The sequence below is a fragment of the Plecotus auritus genome (assembly GCF_963455305.1).
Source record: "Plecotus auritus genome assembly, chromosome: 9".
NCBI lineage: Eukaryota > Metazoa > Chordata > Mammalia > Chiroptera > Vespertilionidae > Plecotus > Plecotus auritus.
The window spans coordinates 148,734,768-148,758,799 of NC_137783.1; the positions used below are offsets into that span (position 1 = coordinate 148,734,768).

The following is a 24,032-nucleotide window of genomic DNA, read 5'->3' on the forward strand; positions in this document are numbered from 1 at the left end:
GCAACCGATTGATGTTTCTCTCACACATTGATGTTCCTCTCTCTCTCTAAAAACATATATATGTGTGTGTGTGTGTGTGTGTGTGTGTGTGTATTCTGGGGTGGAGGATAAAATAAATAAACCACCATAATTCTTCCTAGCCCATGAAGTTTATTTAGCACATAATAATTTTTCGTTCCTGAATTTTTACTATTTTCCTGGGGGAAAGGTGGGAGGTGAACCAAATATTTCAATAGTTGGAGATGGAAAAATAACTAACTGAAACCCCAATACTTCAAATACATACGGAATATTCAGAATTTCCAGGGGTCTGTATACAGTTTCATAGAGACAGTGATAAAGGGTCCCACTGTACTAACATTCTCCTTGTAAGCAGGTGAAACTAGTGAGTAGGTAAGTCCACTGTAGTTATTCAAGGTGTTACATGCTTAAATTTAGTGACACTAATATTCACCAAGACACACACCCTTACTTTCAGTTAACAAAAGGTCAGAATTTATTTTATCAGCAAGGTTCTTCAGAACCCAAGCTCCAGCTTAGATTCATTGTGTGATCTTGGATGGTCACGTAACCTCTATCTTCCTATTTTCAAAGAAGAGAAAATACTTACTTAGATGGCCTTACTACTTTAAGAAACTTCACTACTTACAGAACCCTTTGCCCTTTTGAGTGACATATAGAACACTTGTTTTAAAATCCCATCATTTCACTGGACTTAGTTCTGGAAAAGATTAGGTCCTCTGCGGAGCCCATCACTCCTGACCATCTAAACACTGTAAAGGGTCTGCAGCGGCTGTAGGGCACTGCTGGACAACGAGAATGAATATTCTACCCCCCTTTACTTCAGTCCCACCCTAAAGAGAATATTGAATTTCTTACTTGTATCTGATCTTTTCATCCACGTCTTGAGGTGGTTCTTCTATTATGAACGAGACTAAATCTTCGAGACATTCTGCTTTTAACAGAAACTCTATAAGTTTGCGGTTCTGAGCTTTACATTCCTGTAAAACATCTTCCTCATCCATTAACTCCTTCAGTGTTACATCTTCTCTTTCTAGAAGTGTGTCTATGTGGGATGATGAGTGAAGATCAAATTTCCAAAACATGCTGGTCTAAACAAAATGCAGAGAGTATTTCAAATAAAATTTCAATTTCACATTAATTTTTCCTTTCAGTTCAGTTTTACAGTCTAAAATGTCTTAAGTAAAGTAAGTTTCGCATTGAACCTATAAAATATTTCCTAAATAAGCAGGATTTTTTCCTTCTCAGAAAAAAGTTTTTATTGATAACAAAAATCTGAAATGCTGAAACAATGCTAAATCTTGGGATTTTTAACCTGCAAAATCATCCTATCCACACTTTAAGAATTACTACAGGGAAAGGAAATAAACCCTTTCTTAACGGTGAAGAACACATTCTTACACAGAACAAATATCTTCAGCAACAATGACAAGTACTGAGACCTAAGCATCTACTACTCTTCAAAATACTAAAGAATTAAATACATCAATAACCACCAACAACCAGCACTTTTAGCCATTTAACAGCACTTTCACAGCTGAAACTTTGGAAGTCATAAAATGGCAAAATCTTTGCAATTCCTAATAAAGAAACTAAAAACCTGGAACCTAATTCTTGAGGAACAAGAGAAACCAATTCTCAGTTACTAGGAAAAACACTTGACAAACTTAAAACAATGACTCCACAATGCCACGTCTACCCTGTTCCTGCCTCTTCTCCTCCCCCCTCCTCAAAACGAACTTTGTTTTCTTTGAGTTACAGAGTTTAAAAGGTCCTTATTAGTTACAACAGAAACACAGAGTCCACTACATATTCTAAAGCTGCCATAATTAGACAATCTGCAATTTTGACCAAAAGATGACAAAAGTTCTGATTAGGCATAAGACCATTCAAAAGTAATTCCTATCTGTCAAAGGTGCTCACTGCAGAATTCCTGAACCAGGGTTTGGTAAGATACATACTATAAAGTCACCTGCATTTCCATTTACCAATAAATAGAAAATTTAACTTAAAAAATTTATTTACAATAGAAAAAACCCCCACCTATAACACACCTAAAGAATAAATCTAACAAAAGATGTGCAAGACTTATAAGAGAAACCATAAAACTTTTTAAAAGACAACTACCTATAAACCAAAAATATATTTTCTCTTCTACCTGTATAGCATGAAGGCTAGAAGGAAAGATTAGAACACTGAGATCCTTTTTTGTCCTTTTATTCCATGCTTTCAATAACAACTTTTTAAAGATTCCATAAATACAGTAAAAAGACAATTCACAAACTGAAGAGATTGTCACACAGATAATAAAAGATTATTACACAGAATATGTTAATTCCTACAAATAAGAAAAATCAAACCCAATAAAATAAAAAGACAAACAGGCATTTCACAAAAGTGGAAATCCAAGAAGCCAAAAGATACTTCACTAGTAACCAGAAAAAAGAACATTAAAACCAGGCAAAAACAAATTAACAAAATGGGTAACGTTTTTAAATATTTTCCTCTAAAGATATACAAAAGGCAAATAATAACATGAAAAGATGCTCAATAGCATTATCATTAGGGGAAGGCAAATCAAAACCACAGTGAGATACCACAGGTCACACTCCTAAAATGGCTACAATTTTTTTTAATGGAAAACAGTAAATGTTAGCAAGAACATGGAGAAACTGGAACCCTGATGTAGTGTTGGTAAGAATATAATATGGTATAGCCACTTTGTAAATCAGTTAGGTAGTTCTTCAAAATCCAAACATAGTAACCACATTACCCAATAATTCCACTCCTAAGTATACAAGAAAAATAAAAACATATGTCCACCCAAAAACTTGTACACAAATGCTCATAGTAGTAGTATTAATAACAGTAAAAAAGTGGAAACCACCCAAATGTTTATCAACTAATGAATGGATAAATAACATGTGGTATAGCCATACAATGGAGTATCATTCAGCAGTGAAAAGCAATTAAGTACTGATAGTGACAGACACTACAACATGGATGAACCTTGAAAACATTTTGCTAAGTGAAAGGAGCCAGACACAAAAGACCACATATTGTATGATTCCATTTACATTATGTAGTATGATTCCATTCATTCGAAATGTCTAGAATAGGCAAATCTATAGAAAGAGAAAGTTTATTAATAGTTGTCTAAGGATTAGACAGAAATGAAGAAAACTACTATTGGGTAAAAGGTTTCTTTTTGGGTGATGAAAATATTCTAAAATTAGATTGTGATGAGGATTACACAATTCTGTGAATATACTAAAACCCACTAAATTTTTAGTACACTATAAATGGGTGAACTCTATGGTATGTGAATTATATCAATAAAGCTGTTATTTTTTTTAAATGACATGTAAGTTCACACCCAACAAACTGGCAAATAAAGGAAGTCTGACAACACCAAGGGTTAGCAAGGATGTAGAACAACAGTGCTGGTAGGAAGGTAAACTGGGCGACCATTTTGGCAAACAATTTGCACCAGCCACTAAAGTTAAAGATGTACAGGTCCCACTACCCTGCAAGGTCTATACCCTAAAGAAAAGTTTTGCACTTGTTTATAATATCATTGTTTCTTTGCTGGAAACAATCCTACCTTCCAATGATAGGACAAAATAAAATGAGATGTATTCAGTCTAAAACAGGACATAGAAGTGAACAGGAATGAACTACAGCTACATGCATCACTGTTGACAACCCTCACTACCAACATGCCCTCACTTCCTCCCTTCCCAGCTTCGACTTCATGCCCCACCAGTAGACTCACTTCCTTAACCTGTTCTGGCATTGCCACTTTTGCTGGGGAACGAAGCGGGGGCAAAAACTCCAGCACAACACAGCACTGTCTACTCTGCCTCTGCTAAAAAGAACACAATTGCTATTTCCTTCAGATCACTCCCCTCAGCTAAGCCATTCCATGTTGCTAATCCACTCACATTCTTATCATACTTAACCACAGAGTATTCCATACCTTCTCCTCTCTCCTCACAACTCACTAGCCCCTAACTCACCCTCATTTTCACTGACAAAGCCTTCCTATTTCACTGGGAAGACAGGAGAAAATGTCCACCTGATCCCACTATCCCAACTCTGCTCTCCCTCTTCTCAAGAGCCTACGGACTCTCCACTCGGCCCATCCTCTGTGGCCTACCCAAAAGCCAGGCTCCAACAAGTGCCCTCTCTCCCACTTCATCAAGTTGGTCACTCTGTACAGAATCACTTCTCATCAACATGACAAAAATGCTGTAATTTCTCCCATCTCAACAAAACCTTCTGAGTCCCAAATCTCACTGCAGCGTCCGGAGCCTGCTAAAAAGCTTTCTTTTTCTGAGGTCCTCTTCTCTCAGTTCTTCATAAACCCTCCTTCCCAGGCTTTTCCTGCATCACCCTCTAGAAACTGCTCTTGTCAAGGTCATCAATGTTCTGTGCTGCCAAAGCCTCCAAACAAGCCTTGACCCTCATTCGACTTGACCTTACAGCAATAGCCTTGAGCACAGGTCTCACTCCCTCTTCCAAAACAACATTCTCCTTGGCTTCATAGATGCATTGCTTACATGGGCGCACGTGGTTCACCTCTACCACAAGCCCTGCTTCCCTTGCTGACTCAGCCCTCATTCCTCTGTGCTTTCACTCAGCCCTCATTCCTCTGTGCTTTCACTCAATCTCAGGACTTATATGTGTCTCATTTCTATCTTCAGCCCCAATCTTTCCCCTCAACTTCAAAAGTTTTAATCCTACATGTCTCCAGTGGGCTCTAAAAGTTTCAAACTTGACACATCCCCATCCCAACTCATCTTGCTTCCACAACCTGTGCCTCCCTCCGTCTTCCCTTTCTTCATAAATGGCAACTCCCACAGGGGCAAAAATCCCCAGTATCCCAGTATCATCACCCTTCACTCACTCTCAGCAAATCACATTGTCACTACTTTCAAGATGCACCCAGAATCCAACTGCTTGCTTCTCACTGACACCTGTGTTTCCTGTCAGTCCCAGCTGCCATTATTTTGCAGCAGCACAAGACAGCTATTCTTTTTAAAAATATATAGATTTTTTTCTTTATTATTTTAGAGAGGAAGAGAGAGGGGAAGAGAGATAGCAATATCAATGATGAGAGAGAATCACTGATGGGCTGCCTCCTGCATACCCCACATTGGGGATCAAGCTCGCAACCCGGGCATATGCCCTGACCAGGAACTGAACCATGACCTCCTTGTTCACAGGCCAATGCTAAACCACTGAGCCACACTGGCTGGGCAAGACAGCTATTCTTAACAGAGCTTTAGGGGGACCTTTTAAAAAAATGAATCAGATCTCACATCACACAGCTGCTCAAAACACCACAATTTCCCACCTCATTCAGAGAAAAAGACAAAATACTAACAAAAGCCTATGTGATGGGCTCCCACTCCACCTTAATCTCTCTGACCTTATCTTCGCCCTGGGGCTCTCCCACCAACCAGGCTGGCCTCTTCCTACTGTCCCTCCCTCCTGCCCTCTGAGTACCTCAGGCACACCAGGCTCTCCTCCCACCCCACCCACACCCATAGCCACAAGGCTCTCTCTCTGACATCCTGTTAAAAGGTCCCCTATCTCAGGGAGGCCCACTCGGATCACCATATTTCAATCTGCAAACAGCCCCACTCACCCACCTACCCACTCCCCTGCTTTACTTTTCTCCCTGCTGATCACATGATTGTTATATCTAACTTTTCTGTGAGTTCTTTTTTTCTTTTCTTTTTAAATTACAGAGAGGAAGGGAGAATAGAACTCGATACTTTTTTACTATGATCCAACTGAAACACATCCCAATGGCCAGGGCTGTGAAGTGTCTTTCCCTATTAAAATGTAAACTCTGTGAAGACAGACACTTTTTTCTGTTTTCCTCACTGCTAATATACCCAGCATGAGAACATGAGTCTCAAGACATGATAAGTACACATCCTTCCTATATAATAGAAGGGTAATATGCAAATTGACCGAACAGTGGAACGACCAGTCGCTATGACGTGCACTGACCACCAAGGGAGCAGAGGCTCAACTCTGGAGCTGCCCCCTGATGGTCAGTGCACTCCCACAAGGGGAGCGCCACTCAGCCAGAACCCCAGAAGCGGGGCTCACGACTGGTGAGCGCAGCGGGAGCCTCTACCGCCTCCACAGCAGCGCTAAGGATGTCCCACTGACATTCTGAGGGCTCCCGGACTGCGAGAGGGCGCAGGCAGGGCTGAGGGACCGCCACTCACCCCCCGCCCCCCAGTGCACAAATCTCGTGCACCCGGCCTCTTAGTATTTGAATAAATGAATCTCAAAAACAGTAGAGGGGTACAGTTCACATAAAGACATAGAAAATTAAGTTACCTAAGGATACATTCACAGATGGCAACACATTAAAGTAAAGCATGAAAATGATACATGCAGGGGAGTGCTTGCCTTGGGGAAATCAGAAGAGGGAAGAAGTGGTCTGGGGAGGACATACAGGGAGCCAAAGGTGTGGCAATATCATATTTCTTAAGCTGGTTAGTGGGTACACAATTATTGTTTTAGCATTTAATATCTGTACACATACTGATATTATTCTTTGAACATATGATCTTACTAAAAATTAAAATAAAAAGGTTAGCACAGGACTGGCCAAATCCAGCCCACCTCCTGATTTTGTAAATAAAACTACTGGAAGACAGCCACCTTCATTTGTTTACATGTTGTCTATGGCTGCGTTCACACAACTGCGGAGTTGAGTAGTTATATAAACCATATAGCCCCCAGAGCCTTCAAATTTTACTAACTGGCCCTTTACAGAAGAGTTGTCTGGTAATAATGTGAAATTTGTAAAGAAGTACACAATTAAAAAGACCAATCATCTGTTAAAACACACTGATGCTTCAAAGCAGATGTGATTTTTCTTCAAGAGCACAGTATACTGAGAAAATATGGTTTAATATGGGAGGCTCCAAAGCAGAGTTATCTTTATAATGGCAGAGAGAGTTCAATAACATAATCAAAATTTTAAAAAATAACACAACACATTTGCATACTAACTCCATAACCTCCCCTGACCCAATACCATCACCCTATATTTCCCCAGAACAACTAGTTAGACCTCAGAGGTCCTCTATGACTCCATAATAGTCCATTTCACTTCTTCAGGGCATTCACTTCACTTTATATTGGAGTCATTTCTGCAGTTACTTCTATTATTATTGGGAAGATTGGTGACAGTAATAAAATTAATACAAATATTACTCTTGAGCTAGGCACTGTGCTAATTAGTCTATATTCAATATTCACTAATATTTTCCCATAGCTGGAAAACAGTGGGAGCCAGAACTCAAAACCAGCTATTTTAGACCCTGAGTACTCTTGACCTCCATAACACACTCTGAACTGGGGATAGAAAACAGGTACTAGTCTGTGAAAACTCCCTTAGCTTAAAATACTATACCTATGATGGATGTTTATTACCCTGGATAGTTGTTGAATCCAGTGTAATAAAGCAAGGACAAGAGATCCACAGTGGAAAGGAAGAGAGGGGTGGGGCTCATTCAAAGACTGTTATTTAATCACAAGGGGCAGGGTCTCGTGAACTCACAGCCAACAGAGGCAGATGAGACCTACCCATGGTCCAGAGGCAACAGAACCCCTGTGTATCTTTATCAGCAACAAAAAACCAGGAGACACTACCCCCCTCATCTACTACAATGACAAAAACTGGCATGTACTCCACAAAAAGGAAATAATTCATGTTAACCCTTTGCTCTTAACTCTCAGTGAGATCCACCTGTGATGTCACTCTTGAAACAAATGACACTTGCAATTGTAGTCTTAGTAGAGTCAGCAAAACCCTAAAGGAATCACATGTCCATTTCTCCAGCATAGCCTAAATTTTTCTCTAAGATAATCAATAATCTCTAAGTTATGTTCTAGCTCCAAAACCATGATTCTCATGAAAGGAAGCCCCAAACACCCAACTGAGTCAATACTTGTCAATGTTCCTTCCACCACTGCCCCCATCTGGGATTGAAAGCCCAGATTTGTCCTGGCCAGTGTGGCTTGGTTAGGTGTTGGGCGTTGTCCCGTACACTAGAAGGTTGCTGGTTTGATTCCCAGTCAGGGCATCAAAACAAAAAATAAATTAAAAAAAAAAAAAAAGGCCAGATTTCACCCAAGTCCAACCAATGCCTATTAACTTCTAGGCCACCATACAACATGCCTCGTGGATAGTGTAACACAGCTGCTTTACTTACCCTGATTAGGGTTTCAGAGTGCCACACGTTCTCAGGCAAACTCTGCTTTCTCTTCTTGTCAAAGTGTCTAACACCATCACTGTTGTTCAGATATGCATCCACATACAGAGAACTAAAGAATCCAACCAGCAATCTGCACAGCTTTCTTCAAGTGTGCCGACTCAACAGTCAATCATACTTACTTCTGCACTATTAATTTTTATTTTTTCTGCAGCCTTTTTAGTTCTGTTCTCTAATGTACCAAAAAACAATCTTTCACTCATCCTTCCTTTAGGCCACCAGATTTCAATGGCAGTTAACTTATGGGGCACACAAACCATCCAAAATTAGTATATATTCCACTATAAGAAATTCTGGAACTAATAGTACCCTAGTTTTTTCCAGAGTTGTTAAGTACAAAATCAGAGCCTCCTTTTATCAGTAAAAAGATGTTCATAACTTATCAAACTATTTATATAAATTCACAGACTACGTAGTCTTCACTAATACATACTTATAAAACAGGTCAACACTAGCCAGCTGTATGTGACAAGTAGTTAACCGCCTCTACTCAGAGTAAACCCAGTTCTTTGCCAAGTCTGTGACATAAAAATGTCCCATTTAAAGTAAAAGCCTCTCAAGTACTGCCAAGATCCCTTTTACTTGCTTCTTTACCATCTAGCCAATTTACCTGGTATCCAGATGTCAGTTCATCATCATCCAAAAACTGAAATAAATTGGGTATTAATGCAACTAGTAACTATTATTTCCCCTTCTCCCATGAATGAAAAGTAAAGGGGGAGGGAGAGAGGAAGAAAGGGGGTTCCCATGGTAACTAAACCTAAGCCAAAGTCAAAAGGCCACAAAAACAAATCTCCAGTCAACCTAGATCCAGACTGCAGCAAAAAAACCATTCCCACTGGAAGCACCATCAATTTCAAGGATACTCAAGATATTTGGTATAAACCTACATCAAGCCCTGATCAGTATGGAGCCAGTCACTGTTTCAAGTTTGACTGACAACCAATATCTATGGAGCAAAAGACATTATAGATCAACTAGAGGCCAGGTGTGGGAGGTTGGCTGGCCAGCCTGCACCCTGGTTGAAGTCCTGATAGAACACCCATTAGAGGGGACAATTTGCATATTAGCCTTTTATTATATAGGATAATATCTGTCATAAACCAGCATGGGAAGAATGGCATTGCTTTTTAAGACACACCAAACCAAGGATGCAAGTCAACATAACCATTTAATACATAGGAGAAACAAAGGTGTAAAGAATTCTGGCAATCTCAACCACCTAACCAGCAAATACAGTATAAGCTCTTTCCTCTGAGGCCTTGAGGGCCTCTCACGAAGAGGATACTTACTCCACATACTAGTAAAATTTAACAAGTTTTGTTATCTGGTCTCCCAGCCAAAACTGTATCTCTTTTCATTCCTGTCTCACCCAAGTCCTTAAGTACCTGTTCATGAGTGAATCCCTAATACAGTTCCTGTAAAGACTCAATATATTTGCTGATCAAATAAATGAAGATCAGAAATAGATGACCATAAGCCAAATTTCAGGATGTTAAGATTAGAAAGTGCCTGCATGAACTTTTTTATATGTCTAGATATTAACAACATTAAGTTGCTGAAAATTTGGATAGCTTTTACACTACATTCTTCCATTCAATAAACTAGATAACCTAAATTTTAAGTGTGTGAGAGAAAAGGATTTCTGCCCTTCTCTCTACTACTGCACCTCATCTTTCTCAGGAGGTAAAACACCTATGTCAGAGTCCAGGCCCAGAGGACCCCTCTTTACCAGCTGGCAAGGTCACTGTGTAAAAGGTTAAGTTCAGAGTAGCCTCTCTTGCCCTCAAAGGGAAGAATTGGCAAACTGATACAGGGCCAACTCTCTGGGAATAAAAAAAGATAATGATGAAGCTGGCATCTAAAAACAGAACTGACAGATGACAAGCAAGATGAGAGCAAAAGATACAAAACTCAAAAACTACAGTTTAAGGTTATTTAGCATAGGAACAAACAACCCTAAATACCTGAGTGTGCTACTAAGTTCAGCACAATACGGTAATTTTTGTTTAACCCTCATCAAGGGAAACATCGATGAGAAATATGGATCGGCTGCTTCCTGTACATGCGCTGCCCCCCATCCTCAAGGAATAGAATCCACAGCCTAGGTATGTGCCCTGACTGAGAATCGAATTCGAAACTTTTTGGTATATGGGACAACATTCTAAGCAACTGAGCCACCCAGCCAGGGCACAATATGGTAATTATTTTCATGGGGAGAAACATTTCTAAATTATTTTATAAAATCAATTCATTAAAATTTTCATTTAAACTTCAATATTCAGCCCTAACCGGTTTGGCTCAGTGGATAGAGCATCGGCCTGTGGACTCAAGGGTCCCAGGTTCGATTCTGGTCAAGGGCATGTACCTTGGTTGCGGGCACATCCCCAGTGGGGGGTGTGCAGGAGGCAGCTGATTGATGTTTCTCTCTCATCGATGTTTCTAACTCTCCCTCTCCCTTCCTCTCTGTAAAAAAATCAATAAAACATATTTAAAAAAATAAAAAATAAAGTTCAATATTCAGGCACCTGAAAATAATGTATGTACACCATCTCTCTCATTACTAAGCAACCTCCAAGGTAGAACCTACGTACAACAGACATCGTACAAATCACCTGAAGGGTTCTTTGACCAAGCAGTCCCTGACATTTTTGGTGTAGCACAATGTTTCCAAAACCTAGCTGCACTTCAGTATTACTTGGGGAGCTTCTAAAAAATATACTATCAATCCCGCCACAAATTTCCAGAGATGGGATCCATCATCCATGGTCATAAAAAGTATCCCAAATGATTCTAAAGGCCAGTCTAGCATTTATCTAGAGAAGGGTTTCTCAACCTCGGACTATTGATTTTGGAGCTGGATAATTTGTGTAAGTGTGTGGGGGGGGGGGGCGGTGGGAGGGTAATAAATGCTGTCCTATGCATTTCAGGATGTTTAGCAGCATCCCTGATTTCTACCCTCTAGAAGTCAATAGCACATTGCCCATTTCCCACAGTAAAAATATCTCCAGCCCGGCCGGCATAGCTCAGTGGTTGAGCGTCAAAGAACCAGGACATGACTGATTGATTCCCAGTCAGGGCACATGGCCTGCGTTGTGGGCTCGATCACCAGTGTGTGGGGTGTGCAGGAGGCAGACGATCAATGATTCTCTTTCATAATTGACGTTTCTATCAATCAAAATATATTTAAAAATATATATATTGCCAAATGTTTCTTTGGGGGCAAAATTGTCCCCCAGTTGAGAAGCACTGATCTGAGTAAACAAAAAACCCATCATATGCAGTGCTCTTAAGAAAGAAAAATAATAAGAAGAAAGCTACTTAAAGACAAGAGGCCAGGTCTATTTTTTCAGCCCATCTCACCCAACAGAAGAAGCTAGCACTACTCAGCCCACACTGGGGCTCAGATCTTGACCTATGAGGAGGACCAAACCACAGCTTCTTGTGCTTTCTATGAAATAAACTCAATGTTGAGTTTTAGTTGAGCAGATTATTAGAAGAGTTTCACTGTCACTACCACTCACTCTTATTAAGGGTAATACAAACATTATAAAATTTTAGACCAATATATACTCAGGCTGCCTCTCAAAGATCCAAACTATAAAACTGAAAGATACAAGTTTATCTTAGAAATAAACTACCACAAATACTGTTTTAAAGAAGAGCTGCTGGTTTATCTTTAATAACATTGTATTTGTACCAAATTGATACAAAAACTTAAAGAAGCTAAGCAAACTTCACCCCTTCGAGTCTTAATTTTACTATTCATTTTACATCCAGCTATGGTCTGACTTTCAAATTCTCAAATAGTTAACTGAAGCTAGCAAGTTTTTTTGTTTGTTTGTTTTGCCATACTTCACACAAAAGCTAGTTTTCTAATCCCAAACAATCTTCTTCCTGTTCTTGGGTAAGTTACACCAGCAAGATGCTCATCTCTACCTAAGACTGAGTCTATCAAAATAACACTTTCTCAGTCAAGCCAGGTCCCAAGCAAGAATGCCAAGGGTGAGTGAGCATGGTTTCCAGTACCAAGGAGAAGAGCACGGGACAGGAATTAAGAGACTCTGAGTATATGTGTGACTGAATGGATGGCATTTTGTTAGACACTCTGGATTCCCTCAGACACAGTGAAATGCATCCATCCAGGACAACAATTATTTCCCAAACTATCTTCACTGAAGTAGATCTCAATACACAGTAACCACACTGAGAAATCCTGGAGTTCATGATTTGGGTGCCAATCACTCTTAGGATGCAGCATCCAGAAGTCAGAGGAAAAGAATCCAACTTGAGTTCCTGATGGGCTTTTCTTTATGTAACCACCTCCTAAACAAAACACTCTGAGGCACCACCACTAACCATCACCCCTGGAAACGTGTATTCAATTCAATGAGTTAAAAATGGAAAAAAATCTCCACTTCATTTTCTCAGTCCGGCTGACTCTTAAATACTAAGAGCTTTCTAAAAACATTCACCAAGAGGCAAGGCTTAAACACTCATTTGGCTTCCTAATAATACCTAAACATTTGAAAGTAAATTTTAAATTAATAATAGCCACCCACCTTTCCTAGTTGCTTTATACGCATGAACTCATCTACTCCCAACAAACCGATTTGGCAGACACTACTATTATTCCCACATTACAGAGGAAGCAGAGAGGTTGAGAAACATGCCCAAGGTCACAAAGCTACAAAGTGGTGACACCAAGATTTCAACCCAGGCAGTCTAACTCCAGAGTGAAGAAAGCTCCAACTTCACCACCACTTAGGAGACATCCTAGTGGCTGGAAGCCTGGAGTCCCTTTCCCACTTGCTGCCTACCTGCAACATGACCTTGAGGACAAAATCGAAGTAAAATTCACAAAGTGGGACAAGTGCTGTGAGGAGGAAAGGAAACACTACCAAGTGCCCCTCCCCTGAAAGCAAAACATAAACAAAGCTCTATGGGACCCGCATGGAGAAAACTTGAAGTACCGGGGAAATTACAGGAAGCTTGGAGGTTGAAACCTCAGGGCACAGAGATACAACCGAGGACTCATTCCGTGCACCTACAACCTAAAGTCCAAGTTGTGATCAGAGCAAGCAGTGTCTAGGGAGGAAAGCCCTCCAAGTTAACAGCGAACCGGCTTCTTTAAGGAGGTACTTCCAGCCGCAAGAAGGACCACCCCCTTAGCTCCGGTGCGCCAGGGAGGCATTCGCGAGCAGTTCTACGCTCGAGTCACAACACCCGAGTTAAAAAATCGCTCGGAAGGCTATTTAAATACTCCGAGCTAGTGCTCGCGTTTTCCGAAGAGTCTACGGCCAATGAACAGAAACCCACAGAACTTGTTTTCCGGGGAACGGGGTCCAACAATGGTCTTCGCGAGTCTGCGGCGAGTTGCTCCTCAACTTGACACGCTCGGGGGCCCGCACGCGGGGCGGCGCTGGAGCAGATAGGCCGGAGCGGAGCGGAGCGGAGCGGGGCCCGGCCGGGTTAGGGGCGAGTCCGGTCCGCCCCACCGCCTGCCGCCGCCGCCCAAGGCCGGCGCAAAGTTCGCCGCCGGGCCAGCGTCCCACCCCGTGGCCCGCGGCGGGCAAGCGGACGGCTGACAGGCGCAGGCGGGGACAGTCAGGGGAGCCTTAGCGCCGCGCCTCCCCGGCCGCCGGCGAATTCCGGGGGGGAGGGGAGGGGGCCAGGACGCTCCCTCCCCGCGCCACCGAGGCCGGGCGGAGGGACCCCGCCGCCGTCCGGGTGCCGAGCACCATGAGCAGCCACCCGCTCCTCCGCCCTCCTCCCCCTTCACTACCTGGAGGTGCCCGCGACCCGCCGCTAGTTGCGCTCAGGCGGGAAACGCGCTCACCGACACCATCAGCGAAGCGCCCAAAATGGCGGACGTATCAAGCAGGCCTTGAGTTCCCCCCTCCCACCCTCCGGCCGCCTCGCGGCCAATTGCGATCCTGACCCTGCCTCCAGCTCCACGCTCATTGGCCTTCCTCTCCCACCCCCTGCAGTCTATTGGAGCGCCCAGCGTGCCCCGTTTCGCTCACTGCAATTGGCTTTCAGGACCCGTCAGTCAAGCGCGAGAGGCGCATTCTTTTCCCAGGGACTTGACGGATCCGGAATCTCTAGGACCCCCGGCGTCTGGAGAAACAAATCAGAAACCAGGAGAAACCCAGCTGGGTCCCCTTACGCCGTAGCAACAGTAGGGGCTCCCCTAGATGGACGTGTCGGACCACCAATCCGATAGCCAATGCTTTTTAAAACTCAATTGAGCCAAACCAATCGTGGTCGTGGAGCTAGGATCTGCAAGAGAACCAATGGGGCAACGAGATGGGCGGGCGAATTGGAGGGTCTTGAGGAAACCGGTGATGACGTGAGCCACAATGTGTACCCACGGCGGAAATTGCTGGAAGCTGGGGAATTAGCTCAAATGGTAGAGCGCTCGCTTAGCATGTGAGAGGTAGCGGGATCGATGCCCGCATTCTCCACGTTTGAGTTTTATAAAGGAGGTGGGATTCGTTAGCATGTCATACTCACTTCAAAAGAAAAAGGTGGCTGCCCCATGAGTGGGGTCAGGTTCCCGTTAACCGTGTGGTGAAGAGAAATGTGCGAAGTAGGGAGTCCCTTTTGTCTCACGGAAGGATTTACCCACGACCTGCCTCCGAAAGCCGGGCCACCGAGGAGCAGCCCACCTTGAACCCTCCTTGTGCACTTACTAATAACCTGCCTTATTCCTAAAAGCACGACAAGAGGACATTTGTCGACCGGGCTGAGAAAGGCAGGCGGCAAGGTTAGCGCCCCATGAAACCGAGCGGGACTGCAGTGCACGCAGCATCACGCCCAAGAGTGTGCGCGCAGTGCGGGGGAGGCAAGGGCTGCAGGAGCTCTGCATTCGTGGGCAGCCCTCTAGTGAGCGCCTGCTCTGCCCAGCCCGTGGGGGGCATGGCTCACGCGCAGCGGGGGTCGTCAGACACCCCCTAGGTAGCACCGGGTAGTGGTACGTAAAACAGGCCGCAGAGGGGTGGGCATCCTTCCTGAGCAGGTGGCATTTCAACCCACGGACAGGGAGGACAGAGCCGCAGACTCCTGGGTCCAGATGGCAGGGAGAGAGACCAGAGACTTCAAGGTGAGGCTTTGGAGCGCCAGAGAGGCAGGTGTGGCGGGATTGTGGTGGGAGAGGGGCATGGCAGGGATGGTGGGTGGTGCAGGACCTTGAGGACCAGAGGAGGAACTTGTGTTTATGCTCAGAGAGAGAGCTGGGAAGAGCTTCTGGGTAGGGAAGGGCGTGTCCAGGAGTGGCCATACTTTTAGAAAGGCCGGTGTGGAGCCAGAGTAGCACAAGACCAGAGGGGCAAGCTCAGGGCTGGACCTAGGAGCTGGGAGCAGGCTACAGGGAACAGCAGGACAGGGCTGGGACCTGCCCTCCTGGACACCTGGGGAGGGCCCAGCTAACCACCGATTTCTTTACTCATTCATCATCAAAGGACTTGCCAGCACCTGCTTCAGGTTCCTCCATCCCAGACTCTGAGGTGGGTCACAGGGCCTTGTACACTATAATTAAATGAAATAATGCAGTACTTCGAACAACGTTAAGTGGGCCCCAAAAGTCTCCAATTATTATAACTCCTAACCCAACAAGTTCAACCTTTTTTATTTCGTGGCACACATAAACTAATTACTAAAGTTCTGCAGCACACCAAAAAATATATTTTTTGCCAATTTGACACAAAAGAAAAGGTATAATTTTGATTCATTCACACCGGATGGCTATTGTGTTGGCTGTCATATTTTGACAATCTAAGGGAAAAGAGGTCAGTGCCCCTGACTAAATAGTCAGATGTTGCTTGTTTTAAAAATCATAACATAATCCCAAGGGTTGAAGTCAGGAGAACTTCCTGAAGGAGGAGACATGTGAGCTCAGCCAATCACCAAGGGCCGGGGGGCTTTAAGGAGGAGAGTGACTTTGAAACTTTGCATTGGTCTTACCATTGTAGAATTTCTAGATTTCACAGATTACTACCTTCCCCTTTTTCTCTCTAACCTTTTTGTGATTTAATTTTTAATGTTAAAATTCTCAACCCATCTAGACTTTTAAAAAATTAATATAAATAATTTCACACATACTCAACAATAGAGAGAAACATATAATGAACGCCCATGTGCCCATCACCCAGTTATTACTCCTTAATTTTGGGAACATAGAACTGCCAAATTTTAATTCTATCAAGTATTGATTTTTAAAAACATCATTTATTATTATCATGATTTCATAAAAGGAAGGACATGTGTACACACACATACACTCAAGAAAGATTAACTCGGGATAAAGAAAAGGTTTTTTAATTGAATAAGCTCCTCTTGAGGACAAAGACATCCCACATTGGCTTTCCTTTTGTTATGTTACCAGGGCTCAGTCAGTCAAGCGCTGGAGTGGGGCCACCCTGGGGAAGGCCATGCTCTGGAGGGGCCTGGGCTGGTACTGGGTCAGGTCAAGACCTGTTGTGACTGGAGAGAAGGGGTCTGATAGGGAGTTCTAGTGGGGTGTGAAGGGTAGACCCATTTTAACTTGGAAATTTAACGCTTCTGCTTTTCTTTTTTCTCCCCTACATTCAGATTCAATCTGGGAGGGAGGAGGTATTTTCTTTTCCATCATAGGAATGTTGGTAGTTCAGGTGTCAGTAGAAAGGGGAACTGCTGGGGTTGCTAACCATTAGGGCCACCAGTGAGCTTATGGGGAAAGTAGAGAAGTGGGCATTTGGGTGGAGAGAGACGTAGAGGAGTGGGAATCTGGGTGAGGACCTCCAGAGAAGAGGCAGCAAAGGTGGGACCAACAAGGGGTTCCCAATGCTGTGAAGAACCAGCTGAGTGGTTCTTGAGAAGGTACCCCAGAGTGGCCAAGTGGGACCCAAACCCTTCCCAACCATCCAGGTTTGCCTGGGACAGAACCTTCCACATTACCCACATCCTGGTTTCCCACTGTCCTGCCTGGCAGTGGACATGCCCAAGATCTGGCCACATGGATTTTGTCCGGCTACCCAGGGCAGCCATCGACCCCAGGGGGGCTGCTGGACCCGAACAGGGATGAGCTCCCACACTCATCCTGGGACAGGATGTCATGGGTGTCGCCGCAGAGGTGTTGGAGGGAAGGTACAAGTGCTTTTGGCCAGGTTGAGTAGCACTCAATAGTCAATCAGTAATATTTATTGGCTAAGGAATGATTGGCCCTAGCTGGTTTGGTTCAGTGGATAGAGTGTCAGCCCAACCACGGACCCTTGTCCGTGGTTCAATTCCAGCCAAGGGCATGTACCTCAGTTGCTGGTTCCCCTGGTCGGGGTGCGTGCAGGAGGCAACCAATCAATATGTCTCTCTCACATCGAAGTTTCTCTCTGTCTCTCCCTCTCCCTCCCACTCTCTCTAAAAATCAGTGGAAAAGTATCCTCGAGTGAGGATTAATCAAAATAAATAATAAAATGGAAAATATTTATTTTTAAAAGGAATGACTGAACAAATGAATGGAAAAAATTCTGACTTCTTTTTCCCAAGCCTTGGTTTCCTTAACTACCAGTTGAGGATACCCTCTGCCTTGCTGGTCTATTGTGAAGTTTAAATGAAAAAAGCTGGATTAATGTCATCCTCTCATTTAAGACACAGCTCAAACATCACCTCCTCCAGGAAGCCTTCCCATCTGAATGTGATACCTTCTCTGGGCCCCAGATACCCTCATGGCTTTGGAAACTGTCTGCCTCTATCACTGGATTCAGAGCACCTTCAAGGGAGAACATCTGACTAATGTCTGGGTCCCCTGGCATGTGACTTAAGTGCAGGGCCCTGCACACAGTGGGTGCTTACTGAAGGCTGACAGATTTACTTGGCACATAAAAGACCAGAGCAGGTTGTCCCTCCACTCCCTCTAGCTGACCCATGGCAGGAAAGCGTCCAGGGGAGTGACCTCTGGCCACCAGATGGCACCCCTAGCCATGCAATGGCTCTGTGGGGGCTGGGTTCGGTACTAGGGGAGTGAGGGGGAGGGCTGCAATGGGTGACTCTCCCTCCCGCCAAGCCCACACAGGCCACCAGGGGTCAGCAGCCCAGGCCACTCCTTCCCCACCCCTTGCCCGATCCCTGGCAGACCCTAGCAGACTGAATGGCTGGCTGGATAGAACGGAGCAGGTGTGCTCCAGGGGACCCCCAATGCATGAGTGAAGGGCAAGAAAGTGAAGGGAGGGTCTCCTACGGGACCCCCACCATGCAGCCACTGCTTCTGAGTCAGCAAAAGTGACCTCCACTTCCTGCTTGGCTGCCCAGGTTTAGATTGGTGCTTGAATTAGCACCTCAGGGCGTGTGCTCCAACCTGGAAGAACAGGAATCCTGGGCGCTTGGCAGCTCTGTGGGGCAGGGAACCCCACCTTGGGCGGGAGACCCTGGGTGCGCCACCTAGCTCTGCCGGTCCTTGGCGGTGTGACCTTGAGCAGATGTGTCACCTCTGAGCTTTAATACGTCCCAGCGCTCATTCACCAAGGACCTGCTACTTGCCAGGCAGACTGGGCGAGGCGTCTTCATAGGCATTTATCTCTTGGAAGCCTTCCAGCAGTCCAAGGGGTGGTGACGGCACCTTTCTTAACAGATGGGGCCAGCTGGCCTTCCCAGATGCAGATCTGACCCCTCCTGCTTGCAAAGGGGCCTTGAGCATAGGTCCCACCAGGTGGCCCTGCAGCCCTGGGCTAGAGCTCAGCACTGGCCTCTGGTGCTCCCTGTTGCTTTGTACTGACACAGGTTGCCCTGTCCCCGGCATCTGCCCTCCGTCAGCGGCAGGAGCATCCACAGTCAGGGGCCAGGGGAGGTGATTCCTGCAGGTCCACCCCAGGAGCCAGGCCTGGCAGGCTTGTCCCCTGGCCAAGCAGTCTTGGAGTGCTAAGGGCCTCTGCCTTCCCACCGCCTCAGCACCAGGGATACAGGATCCAGTGCGTTCTGGGCGCCCCCCCCCCCCCCCCCCGCCTTGTGGGAGGCCGTCTGGCAGCTGATCCATTCACCTCTGTATGCAGGCCCTGGAGCGGGGACGGTTCAGGGTCCTGTTGGGAGGCCCTCCTTCCAGATCTCTGCTTTGACTCCAATGGAGAGTGTTCCCAGCACTATGCGTGGGGAGTCTTCCATGACCCACCTTAGACATCCCAATTCGGGTCAGGCCCTTCCCAGCTTCCCCTGGCCCCAGGAGAACAGCCCAGCTTCGTGACCACACGACATTACTTGCTGACTTCTCTGTCTCCTTCCACAGATGGGGACGCCAGGGGCAGGAAGCAGGCCTTATCTAGTAGTATCCTCCCATACTACCCAGATGGGCACATCGCAAACCTTGGACAGCGTTCACTGACTGTGTGAAGGCCGGGAAGCAGGGGCCAGGGCAGGCTGGGGGCTTCCTTCCTTGGGGAGAGTGTGGCCTGGCAGGCCCATCCCATCCACTGTGCCCACATGGATGGCAGGACCAGGAGGGGCCCCTAGTCCCCAGCACTGTCTTGATGGGCACAGCAGCCTGGGTTGGCACACAGGTCAGATGGTGGCAGAGACTGGCCAGGAACAGCCCCAAGCCCAGCTACTTAATCTGCAAAACCAAGTGCAAAATTAAAACACAGGGCCTCTTTCTCAAAAATTATTTATGATTTCAGGATGGCAACAGCTGAGACGAAGTCAAGCATGGGGCCCTTTATGACTGCAGCCATGACGCTGGCCCTGCCCGCTGGCCTTTGCCCTCCCATGCGGGAGCCTGATAAAGCGAGACGCCTGCATCCAGGAGGACAGAGGCTGTCCAGGGGAGGGCCAAAGGTCGGAGTTCACTCTGTGGGGACACTCCACTCTAACGCACACATGGCACAAAAGAATGGCAGTGATCTTAAAAAAAAGAAGGTTTATAAATATTTTCTCCACTGTACAAAGTTTCCCCCGCCCTGCCCACCCACCACTGTTCACATTTCTCATGTTTTTAAAAATCCCAACTATATTTATTTTTTAAATCATAAAATATATTTTTTCTTTGTTCATATTTAAAACTATTTACAGGGGCGCAGAGAGGCCAGGGTGGCCTGGCCGAGGTCAGGACGAGTCCGTGCAGGGGGACGGCGGGGGCGGGAAGAGGTGGAAATAGCTCCTCTCCGTGGCGGGCGAAGGGGGGCAGCTGTCCTCCGCCGACAGGTACTGGCTGTGGGGTGTGGGCGGGGGTGGGTAGGGGTCTGAGTCTGAGTTCAAATCCAGGTAGTACTTGCTGGCCTTCCAGCGGCTGGCGCTGTAGTCACTGTCACACACGTCTGTGCTGCAAGGCGTTGTCGGGGGCGCTATACCACGGATGATGTAGGGCCTGGACGGGACAAAGAAAGGGGAGTGGGACCTGATTTGAGGACCAGATGGGCACAGGGGTCCCCCTGTCATGTGGCCTCTGCACCTCCACATCCCCACCTCTAAGTAGACGTGCCTCCACCTCCCTGGCCGGGCACCCGGGCCCAGGCCCTAGCAAGCACTGCAGCCCCAGGCCAAAGTCACGTTTACGGAGAACAAGGCCGGCAGAGCCGACCAGGTTGACCTTGGGCAACTTACTTAACCTCTCTTCACTTCAGTTTCTCACTTATAAAACGGGGAGAATGAAGCAGCACCCATTTCAAAAGCGACTTGTGAGAGTTAAATTAGATTCTGCATAGAAAATGCTCGAAACTGCCTGATAGGAGAAAAGTGCTCGACAACCATTCCCCCTTATATACTGTCACTCTGGCTTGGAATGGTCCCATCTTGAGTTAAAGAAACCTGACCCCAGAGGTGCCACCCAGCTGTCCTCCTGGAGGGCACTGCCGCCCAGACACCTCCTGCACGCTGAACCCTGTGTCGGGCTGCCCCAGGGCCTGAGTGTGGGGCTGGGATCCTGGTGTGTTTCTGAGCCCCAGCTCCAGGCCACAGGGGGGCTCCCAGGGGGCAGGAAGGAGGAGCCAGCACCCAAGGGCCAACGAGGGGTGCCTGATGCCGAGGAAAGTGTAGCGGGAGGATTCACCTCACGGGAGCCCAAGAGCAGAAAGGGACCCCGACAAACAGTGGGAAGGGAAGAGGTATCAGAGATGACACCCAAAGCCGGGCAGAACAAGGCATGGGGTATTCCAGAGACTGAGGGGCCTGGCCTGGCTGGTGTGGATGAGACAGCCCCGGGCAGTGGCCTACGAGGTTGCTGGGGACAGACCCAGACTGAGGCACTGGGGAGCCACTGCAGGTCCTTGACCAAGGCAATGACCAGCAAAGAGGTGTGTCTCTCCAGACTGCGCATGTCCCCTGCTCAGAGTTCCCGAAACGGCCACTAGATGGCAGGTGACGCCTTGGTCAGTCTCCACTGTGCCAGTGACTCAGTGGAGAAGGAGGGGCCTCCAACACTCCAGAGCTTCTGCCTGCACCTGGGCGGCCTGGGGATGTGCCAGAGTCCGTCCACCCCCCACCCCCACCCCACCCCATCAGGTAGTTCACGTGGGCTGAGGGGCCCAGTGCACCTGGAGCCCAGCTGGCTGAGACGACCAGGTTGAAGTCAGGAGGGTCACCCCCAACCCTACCCCAGGCCCTGACTGGCCCCTGGACACAGACCAACACACCGGATCCCACTTCTCCTCAACATCCTCAAGTGCCAGATGGGGTCTGTGACCCCAATATAGACCACGTGGAGGATGATAGCGGGGGGGCAAGGCATAGCCACCCCAGCACTCATGTGGATTAGATGTGATCCCCGGCGTCACTCCCAGGGTCCCACAGCCAGACTCAAAACAGTCAGACCACGGAGCCGGAAGCCTGGCCCCTGTGCATGGATCTTCCCGGGCGGTGGGACCAGCCATGCCAAGGTCGCAATGAGTGGGAGCATTCTTCCAGGCCCCATCTGCCTGTCCCAGCTTAAGAGCCACTCAGAATTTGGGATCCAGTGGGTTTCTGGCCTCAACATGCAAGCCGGTCCTCTGGTGTGGAGGGCAGCCCGGCGAGAAGAGCCAGGGAGGCAGGACTTGGGTGCATCATGTGCTCATAACCACCCTGGACCGCCCCCCAGGTTTCTTCCTCCTAGGAAACGGGGACCAGAGGAACAGCCAGCCGCTCCCGCCGGGGTTGTGCAGGGACTGCGTACCTGTAGGGCCTGGCGGGGGCGGGAATGTTTGAAGAGTAGAACACGTCCACGTTGTACAAGGAGGGGTCCGTGGCAGGGGACGGCGGTGGGTTCAGGATCTGAGGAGAGCCAAGCGGGGGTCACCGAGGCCCAGTGCAGCTGTGTGATCCTGCCACCCGCTGCCAGGTTTCCTCCCAGCGCAGGAGGTGCGGGTCCACACGGGACCGACCGGGCTCGGCGGGCCCACACCTCCCAGGCCCCCTTGTCCGGTGAGGAACTTCCCCTGCTCGGGCCACGGTTTCCTCGTCTCTAAAACGGGGCTGAGAAGACCTGCTTCCCTAGTCAGGGTCTGCCCTGACACTTGGTGAGTCACCACAAGAAGAATCCAGGTCCTTCCCCCCCTCAAAATCAAAAGCCCAGCTGGTGGCTCAGTGGTTGAGCACTGACCCAGGAAGCAGAGGTTGCCAGTTTGATTCCCAGTCAGGGCATGGGCTTGATCCCCCATCGGGGGCATGCAGGAGGCAGCCAATCAACAATGTTCCTCTCTCGTTGATGTTCCTATTTCTCTATCCCTCTCCCTTTCTCTCTCTCCCTAAAAATCAATAAAAACTTTTTTTCTAAAAGATAAAAACATTACTCTCTTTTCTTGGGAAATGAAGTCCATACTCTTGCACACTTGCTTATGTTCACGTTACTCAGGAAGACCACACAAGAATCTTGCCATGGAATGCTGCTCTAAGGGGGTTCCTGCTTGTGTTGGGGGGGGGCGTCTTCCCCCTGTGCATTCTATTGTGCCTTTTGAATTCTGTACCATGAACATGCATTACTGATGCAAAATTGTGTCGTTAATTTAAAAATAGCTGGCTCCATGTGGTTTCTTTCTGGGGTAATGAAAATGTTCTAAAATTAACCATGGTGATGGTTACACACATCTATGAATATACCAAAAACCACTGAATGGTACAGTTTAAGTGGATGAATTGTATGGTATGTGAGTTATATATATAAAAAAACACAAACAAACAATGGTTGGGCCCTGGCCAATATGTCAGTGGTTAGAGCGTTGCCCCATGCACCAAAGGGTCATGGGTTCGATTGTCAGCCAAGGGAACGTACCTGGGTTGCAGGTTTGCTCCCCACCCGATTGGGGCGTGTGTGAGAGGCAACGGGTCAATGTGTCTCTCCCACATGGATGTTTCTCTCTCTCTCTCCCCCGCCCTCACTCCCTCCCTTCCACTCTCTTTGAAAATATCCTCAAGTGAGGATTAAAAACAAACAGAAAAAACCAGTTGGCTGGTCAGTGTCATCTCTTGCTACCTAATAAGATCACCAGCTCCCAGCAGAGCCTGGGACAGAGAAGGCAGTTTCCTGAGCCTCTGGTGTCTGCATGGGAGGCCAAGGGGCTGCTTCCTGGGGCAAGCTCGGTCTTACAGGGGTTTCCGTGCATCTGGCTGGTTCTGTGGGGCATGTGAGAGGCAGCGCGGAGGACGAGAGGAGTGGTGGTTAGTATTCTAACTCCAGGCTTCTGGGCCCTACCTCCCCTGCCCCAAAATGCAGTCGGGTCCTGGAGGCTCCAGGAGACTCCGTTCCCGTCCTGCGAACCCGAGATAACTTCT

The 24,032-nt window shown here is 46.9% G+C and overlaps 2 protein-coding genes across 15 annotated transcripts in view; both read right to left on the minus strand.

Moving 5' to 3' along the window:
• The window catches only part of PPP6R3 (protein phosphatase 6 regulatory subunit 3), a gene marked incomplete at its 3' end in the record, with an annotated part of 79,386 nt that extends 64,987 nt beyond the window's left edge, over window positions 1-14,399 (minus strand). For 4 of the 13 annotated variants that reach the window (XM_080642669.1, XM_080642663.1, XM_080642662.1 and 1 more), the window contains exons 1-2: window positions 14,116-14,191; window positions 880-1,112 (exon numbers count right to left, since the gene is read on the minus strand). In XM_080642669.1, the coding sequence (XP_080498795.1) occupies window positions 880-1,106 (227 nt within the window). In that variant the 5' untranslated portion in view covers window positions 1,107-1,112; window positions 14,116-14,191. Of the gene's footprint in view, window positions 1-879; window positions 1,113-14,115; window positions 14,235-14,356 lie in introns of those variants that run through there. The other 9 variants (XM_080642668.1, XM_080642666.1, XM_080642667.1 and 6 more) reach the window with 8 other exon arrangements.
• A 5,546-nt stretch (window positions 14,400-19,945) lies between these two features.
• The window catches only part of LRP5 (LDL receptor related protein 5), a 78,684-nt gene continuing 74,597 nt past the window's right edge, over window positions 19,946-24,032 (minus strand). For both annotated transcript variants that reach the window (XM_080642733.1, XM_080642732.1), the window contains exons 22-23: window positions 22,438-22,535; window positions 19,946-20,655 (exon numbers count right to left, since the gene is read on the minus strand). In XM_080642733.1, coding sequence (XP_080498859.1) covers window positions 20,394-20,655; window positions 22,438-22,535 — 360 coding nt within the window. In that variant the 3' untranslated portion in view covers window positions 19,946-20,393. The remainder of the gene's footprint in view (window positions 20,656-22,437; window positions 22,536-24,032) is intronic.